Raw genomic sequence first — 7,667 nt, forward strand, 5'->3', positions numbered from 1 at the left:
TTGGCACCAGCACAGGGAGCACCCAGGCTTTGGGGCAGCCGCTGGATTCCTCCTGCTCGTGGCAGCCCACAGGAGCTGCGAGCCCACGAACTGCTGCCGGAGTCTGCTCCATGGCCCTTTGCCACCACTTGCCAGGGCATACTTTGGGAACCGCTCCTTTAGACACACTGATGAGAGCAGGGTAATGTATTTCTACTGGAAAATAAACATATCTCTAATGAAAACCTGGTGCACCGTCATTTAGTTCTTTTTTTTTTTCTTTCCTTTAGTGAAAATTAGGGCTTTTGTCCTGTCAGACCCAAGACTTTCCCAATGGTTGCCATGCCAGCCCATCAGCTTTATTTCTCAAGCATAAAGAGAGCCTGGAAAACTTAAACAAACAGTCAGAAAGCAATAGAAAGCCCCAGAAAGATAGAAGACATTTGGCTGTGAGTTTCTCTCTTCTTCTCTTCTCTTCTCTTCTCTTCTCTTCTCTTCTCTTCTCTTCTCTTCTCTTCTCTTCTCTTCTCTTCTCTTCTCTTCTCTTCTCTTCTCTTCTCTTCTCTCTCTCTCTTCTCTTCTCTTCTCTTCTCTTCTCTTCTCTTCTCTTCTCTCTCTCTCTTCTCTCTTCTCTTCTCTTCTCTTCTCTCTCTTCTCTTCTCTTCTCTTCTCTTCTCTTCTCTTCTCTTCTCTTCTCTTCTCTTCTCTTCTCTTCTCTTCTCTTCTCTTCTCTTCTCTTCTCTTCTCTTCTCTTCTCTTCTCTTCTCTTCTCTTCTCTTCTCTCTTCCATTTTTAGATTTCCAAGCATGGGCTTCCTGCAGTCATGCACAGGGCAGAAGTCTTTCCAGCAGTTTAAGGTCTGCATTCAAAGCTTTTGTGACTAGAACTGAAGGGGTAGGAACAACTTGGTAACAAAGACGATTTTATTCTGTCTCTATCTCTGGCATTTGAGTTATATTAGTGCTACCTGAAACAAACTAGAAGATAAAGCACATTGTCAGCTGAATAAATGTATTGCCAAGACAGTACCAGTGGTGTTTTTACTTCTACTAGGAATTTACTTGCTTGTGGAGCCTTCCAGTGAAAACAGAGTAGGCATTGCTTAAGTTTCAAATGTGAAATAAAAATGCCTTTTTTTTTTTTTTTTTTTTTACAAAAATGTTCAGGTCTGCTTTAGATGACAAAAAGATGCCAAGTAAGGGAAAGAGGCAAAAATAAGTAGTTTGAGACCATTTTATCCTCCAGAAGGTGCCCTTAACATCACATCTTTCTTTTTATAAGGAATTATTTTGATAAGGCTTTTCTGTATGTGATATGTAGCCTTTCCAACTTTAAATCCTTTAATTAAGGGCTAGATTGTGAGCTGGGCTGTGTGCCCACAGAGAGCAGCGAGAAGGAACATATATGAATGGATAGCACCACTCAGCCCGCCAGCCTGCACACACGGCCATAAATAGGATTGTGCCCCAGCATCTCGAGTCCCAAAAGGAGGAGAACGGGAAGGGGCTGGAAAAGCAGCCTTTGGATGTTATGGTGGACAGAATGAAGCCTTCAGTGTCCTGTCTAGGGGCTTGTCGTCATTTTTCCCACCTTGAAAAGTTAAGATGTTCTTCTACCCCTTCTGCAGTGCTAGCTGGTGCGGGAACTGGCTGCTTGGGAAGGCAGGCTCTTCCTGGGGTCTCTCCCCTGCCCTGGGACGTGCCAGGCAACACTTTCCCTGGATCTTGCCTCTCCGAAAGGGGAAACTTTTCCCAGCCCACCCCCGAGAGCCTCTCCTCTCCCCAGGGGGACTTGTCGAAGTGACGTGATTGTGCCCAGAGTAAAGCCATCTTCGCCTGGTGTGGGATGATTAAGAAGCATGTTTATAAAGTCCAGGAGACAGCTGAAGGAATTAAGTTACTTGAGTGCTTTGGGATCCTTCAGGATGAAAAATGCTGTATACATGTCGGATTTTATTATTACAATTACAGGCAGATGTTAATCCCCTCACCGGGATTTACTAACACAGCAGTGCCAACAGCACTACATCTCGCTGAGTAATTGCCCCATTCCTGACTCTTGGGTGTCTCTTCCCTGAGCTGCTTCTCGTTACTGTGTTTGCTTTAATTCTGACACTGCGAAGAGCCCCGCGTTTTCCCACCCGGCAGCGAGTGAACGCAGAGCACACATCTGCCTGCACATCCAGGCTGACTTCGCTTCAACCGCTGCGGGAGGATTGGATTCGGGGAATGAGTAATGAGAACGTTGTACTGATAATATTCTCTATCAAGGGCTAATGATACCGATCCCTTTTGCAAATTGTTTTGGGTGCTAATGATAAAAGAAGGGGTGAAAAGGGTTTTTTTGTTACTGTAATTGCAGAGTCTCTGCGTGTGTGATCCAAATGAGTGAAGAAAGACTACGAGTTCAGCAAACCAAGCCAGGCTCATGACAGCAAGGGAAGAAAGGCTGAGTACATTTAAACCGTGTGCTTTAATCCCACATACTGCGAACAACCCAGACACCCTGGGACCAAGCACATGGCAGCTTCATCTCATGATGGCCAGGGGCTGCTCTGACTTTACGCAGACTCAGGGCTGGATCTTTGACCTGTCCATTTTGGGGGTCTTGCTTTCTTTTCTTGTCTGATCTCAACATTTGGCACTTCTAGGATGACAAAGAGATGTGACCCTAGGAGAACTGCGCCCTTGATTAGTTTGCTGCGTGCAACCAGCTTGCACCAGCGGGGTGCTCCTGGATGGCTGTGGCTGCAGCCTTTTGGTTTTTTGGGTGGGTGATGAGCACAGCGTGGTGAGAAATTGGCACGGCGATCTGCTGCTACCCTCCACGCCCTGCCCTGGCCCCAGTGGGTAGCTGGTTATCTCATGCCTTTGGGAGGGAGTGACTGGCATGGGCAGGAATGTTCTTACACACTGTCGGCCTAGAGGAACCAGCTGTGTGTCCAATTTCTGGACATGGTTCAAGAGTGAGCTCAGCGCCGAGCAATGTGGAGGTAAAGGAGGTAAGAAGGCTTTGGGTTTTCGCTCTGTTGATGCACACCAGGCTCCCACCCTCCACGCCTCAAAGGCTGCGGGTCCGGATCTCTCCGCGAGCTTTAGCTCCGTTCCCCCAGCCCCACGCTGCAGAGCGAAGCGAGAGCCTCCGATGTCACCCGGCTCGCTCCCACGTCGCGTGGCGCTGCGGGACGCAGGGCAGAGGGGCCGGCAGGCAGGGATGCTCCCGGGCCGGCTGCGAGCTGCCCGGCAGAGGGTGCCGAGATACCGGCGCCGCAGCGCGGCCGGCTGCACCCCGCAGCAAGGAGGCGATGCCCGGCCCCAGAGCCTGCCCCGGGGGGGCTGCGGGGACGCTTCGGCCGCTGCGGGGCGGCTTCGGCGGCTCCTCCGGCTCCCGCGGCGGGGCTGCGGCTGGCAGAGCCCGGCCACCGGCGGCCACCCCGGTGCCGGAGAGGGGAGAGGGGGGTGGGAGCGACCCGGTGCCGGCTCCCTCGGGCGGGGGGCGCGGGGCCTCGTGCGGGACCGGGGCGGCGGGGCCGGGGCGGGGCGGGGCGGGCGGGGGGCGGTGGGTGCCGGTGCCGCGGCGAAAGTGACAGCGGGGGCGGAGCGGCCGCGAGCCGGGCGCGTATTTAACTTGGGCGGCGGGCGGCGCACGGCAGTGCGCGGCGGGCGGGCAGCGGCGCGGAGCGGGGCAGCACGGCACCGAGCGGCACCGAGCGGCACCGAGCGGAGCGGGGCCGAGCCGAGCTGAACTGAACCGAGCCGAACCCAACCGGAGCGGACAGGACCCCTCCGGGCTCCGCGGAACCGCGCCGCGCCGCAGCCGGGCCGGGCGCCGGAGCTGCCCCGCGGCTGGATGCGCTGAGCAGCGCGGGGCCGAGCGGGCCCCCGGAGCGGGGCGGCAGCATGGGCCGCCGGGGGTGCTGAGCGCCGCCCGTTGTCGCCGAGGAGCCGCCGGGGACCGCGCCGGGAGCCGGGGCGCGCCGCCTCGCCAAGCCTCGCCGCGCCGCTGCCGGGGAGCCCCCCGCCGAGGATGCCCCGGGGGGCCGCGGGCCGCCCCAGCCGCCCGCTATGAGGAGGAGCCCGGCCGGGCCGGGGGCGCTGCCGCCGCCGCCGCCGCCCGCCGCCGCCTGAGCCCCGCGCCCCGGCGGTGCCCGCGCAGGCGGCGCGGCGCAGGGGCCGCCCGAGCGGGCCGCGCCGCCGTGACCCTCCTCCCCGCCCCCTCGGCCGGCTCGCCCGGCTATAAAGGAGGGTTTTATTCTCGGGCTCCGGTCTCACGCCAAACCCTGTCACACCGTCTAGACAAGCTGTCGTGGGGCTCAGCCCAGCTGTCACCATGGCGATGGAGACGAGTCCGCTGTGAATTTTGGGGGGGAGAGCGCGAGCGAGCGAGAGCGGCGGCGAAGGAGGAGAAGGAGGAGGAGGAGGAGGAGGAGGAGGAGGACAGGAGGAGGAGGAGGAAGGCTCGGCTGCCGCCGTGCCCTGCCCCGCCGCCGCCCGCGGGGGAGGCACGGACCCCCCGGCGCTCTCGGCCGCGGCTGGAGCCGGCCCGGCGGGGAGCCCCGGGGAGCCAGCGGCCGCGCAGCGAGCCTCAGATGCGTCTGTCACACAACCCCGGCCGAGCTATTTAAAGTAACGGGCCTCGCCGGACTTTGTCTCTGCCTATTTATGAGTCCCCGGGAGCCGGCAGGCGCCGCCGGGCAGCGCTAGGAGCCGAGCCCGCAGCGCCGAGCCCCGCGGGGGGAAGCCAGCGCCGAGCCGGGGCGGCGGGGCCGGGCCGCCGGGCCGGGCCGGGCCCGCCCGGAGCATGACGGCGATCGGGGCGCTCCTGCTCTGCTCCTGCCTGGGTTTGCTGCGGCCGGGCGGCGGGCAGCCCTTCCTGAGGCTGCGACCCTCGCCCAGCGACAACCTGCCCGTCAAAGACATCGTGGAGCACCCGGACCCCGAGTACGACCCCAAGGAGCAGGACCTGGACGAGAGGACTCTGCGCAAGAAGCTGGGAAGCCATTTCGACCCCGGCTTCATGGCCGTGGCCGTGCCGGGCCCCGCCAACGCCTCGGGCGCCGAAGCGGCGGCGGCGGCTGCGGGGCGGGCGCGGGGGGCGCTGCCCGCGGAGCTGCGGCGGCTGGAGCTGGGCGCACCGCCCCACGGGCCGCGCCTGCGGGTGGGCAAGAAGGCGAGGCGAAAGGTGCTGCAGTGGCTCTGGGCGTACACCTACTGCCCCGTGCTCTACACCTGGAAGGACCTGGGGGTGCGCTTCTGGCCGCGCTACATCAAGGAGGGCAACTGCTTCGCCGAGAAATCCTGCTCGCTGCCCGAGGGCATGTTCTGCAAGCCCGTCAAATCGGTCACCAAGACCTTCCTGCGCTGGCACTGCCAGGGTTGGTCCAGCCAGAAGTACTGCACCTGGATCCCCGTGCAGTACCCGCTCATCTCCGAGTGCAAGTGCTCCTGCTAGCCGCCGGCCCGGCACGGCTCGGCTCGGCACGGCTCGGCCCCCCCGCCTCCCTCGGCCCCTTGCACTGGTTTCTTTTTTCGTTTGGATGTTTCGTGGTTATTTTTTTTTTTTTTTTTTTTTTTGCCCCCCCCCCCCCCTCCCTCTCCTCCCCTCCTGGGCGCCCGGGGAGGGGAAAGGGGGAAGAGGAGGGAGGGGGGGGGGGAGGAACCGTTTTTTTTTTTTTTTTTGACTTATTTTAATGTTATTTTATTTGAAAGGGGGAAAAGCGAACCCAGGAACTGCAGGGCAGGCCAAAGGCACAGTAAAGCACTACAATCAGATGTCTATTTTTATACGTATATAGCCTTCTAACAAAAGGGAAAAAAAAATAAAAAATAATAAAAAAAAAATACCAGTCGTGTAAATAGAGAGATTTTAAAGGAAAGGGGGAAAATTGCAGCTGTTTTTTATTATTATTATAATTATTATTGTTATTATTATTATTTTAAAAACATAGGACCACATTTTAAACCTGTCCCCACAGAACCTGAGCGCTTCCCTGCTGAAGGGAAGGGCAGAAATTTCCTGTAAAGATGATTTTAACAAAAGGAAAAGGAGGGGGAAAGAAAAAAAAAAAAGAATGAAAGAAAGAACGGCAGCATCCCTGAAGACAGTTGTTCCTCTGTGCTGTATTTTTTTTTCCGTCTTCTTCAGACCTTGTCACTGGTGTTTCAACTAATTCGCCAAGCTCTCTAGGTTTTTTTTTTTTTTTTAAGTGTATAACAATTAATTAAGGAGGAAATTTTAAAGAAAAGTACAAATCTATGAAAGAGTGGAATCGTTTTGTTGTGTGGGAATACATGTAGTCATGTAGAGATGCTAAAGGAAATTTTCTGTGTACAGTTTATTTATTTTTAATGTTTGTGTATAGGAAAAAAAAAAAAAAAAAAGAAGCTAGAGATTATGCCAGAAACTATTGGAAATGTTTACTTGAATATTCCTTTAAAAAAAACATATCAATGTAAATATGAGCTATCACTGATCAAAACATTTTTAGCAATAAACTCTATCTTTGAAGAAAAACCTCGCGCTGCGGCCGGCTCGGTGGGAGCCCAGCGGAGTCGGGCTCTTGCTGGGAGCAGGTGATGAGCACGGGGCCACGGCCGGGCCACGCTGACGCCGAGCAGCGAGAGGCCACAGGGCTGCCGGAGCTGCTTCGGGCTGCATCTCCTGGGGACCCCGCTCTGGGTCCTTTTTGCCTCGGTAAGGGCGAGAAAAGCCAGGAGAGAAGCGGCTCGTAACGTGCACAGGAGCTGCGGTGCCCCAGACAAGAGGCACCATCCCAAGTCCTTGGGAGATCCCCGCTCTGTGTCGCCTGCCCTGGCTCCCCGCGTGCTCCACGGCTCACGGATCCAGCTCTCCCGCTGGCGGAAGAAATGGGAGAGGCTCCCAGCCCGGCCACCAAAGCAGCTGACGCAGCTCCGTGGCCCCCCGCTTTAGGACAAACGCCCCTCCCGGCTGCAGCCCCCCCAGCACAGCGGGGAAGGATGATGGAGACGAGTCCCGTTGCCTGCTGCGACGGAGCCACGGGGCGGCACGGCGCAGGGCTCGGGAGGAAACACCCATCCTGCCAGGGTGCTGCGTGCCACCAGCGCTTGGCCCCGCTCTCCTTTGGGAGCTCCCGGTGCCCCGTGCCACCCTGGCAGCCGGGACGGCGCGGCGAGGCCGGCGGGGAGGAGGCCGGCACCGCTCCGGGCGCTCCGGGCGCAGGGAGATCTGTCGCAGGCCTTGGAGCGGGGCCCTGACACCCTGCCAGGCGTCTCCCTGAGTGCTCCGCGTGGGCTGTCGGTGGCGAGAGGAAGGTCGGGCCGTTCTCTCCGGTGTCTGAAATGTGCCTGAAATGTGCCCAGCATCCCCCCCACCCCTCCCTCCTCCAGGAACAAATCTCCGCCAAGGACCTCCTGGTGCAGGTCCCTTTGGTGAGCCTGTCTGGGGCTGGTGAGGCCTGGGAGGTCACACGCAGAAGGAGAGGCTGAAACAGGGAGAGGGAGAGGGTTTATCTAACGGGCAGAGGTGCTGGTTGGAGGCAAGAGGGGCACGGACGCCCAGAAGCCGATGTCCCCATGGAGCTGGCACTGGGGACAGGCTGGCCTTGCCGCCTGGCTGTCCGCAAGGGAGCGGGGAAGGGGGGATGCGGAGGGCAGGGTGGAAGGGAGACCTCGCGACAGCAATGTGCAAAACATCAGGGGCATTTGGGA

The 7,667-nt window shown here is 58.1% G+C and overlaps 1 protein-coding gene across 1 annotated transcript; it reads left to right on the forward strand.

The window, feature by feature from the left end:
• Window positions 1–3,543: 3,543 nt before the first annotated feature.
• LOC137864813 (noggin-2-like) lies at window positions 3,544–6,492 on the forward strand. Its single transcript, XM_068699338.1, has one exon. It carries the CDS (start codon window positions 4,780–4,782, stop codon window positions 5,428–5,430), a length of 651 nt encoding a protein of 216 aa, XP_068555439.1. The 5' UTR covers window positions 3,544–4,779; the 3' UTR covers window positions 5,431–6,492.
• The last annotated feature ends 1,175 nt before the right edge of the window (window positions 6,493–7,667 follow it).

Source organism: Anas acuta, chromosome 15 (genome assembly GCF_963932015.1).
Source record: "Anas acuta chromosome 15, bAnaAcu1.1, whole genome shotgun sequence".
Taxonomy (NCBI): domain Eukaryota; kingdom Metazoa; phylum Chordata; class Aves; order Anseriformes; family Anatidae; genus Anas; species Anas acuta.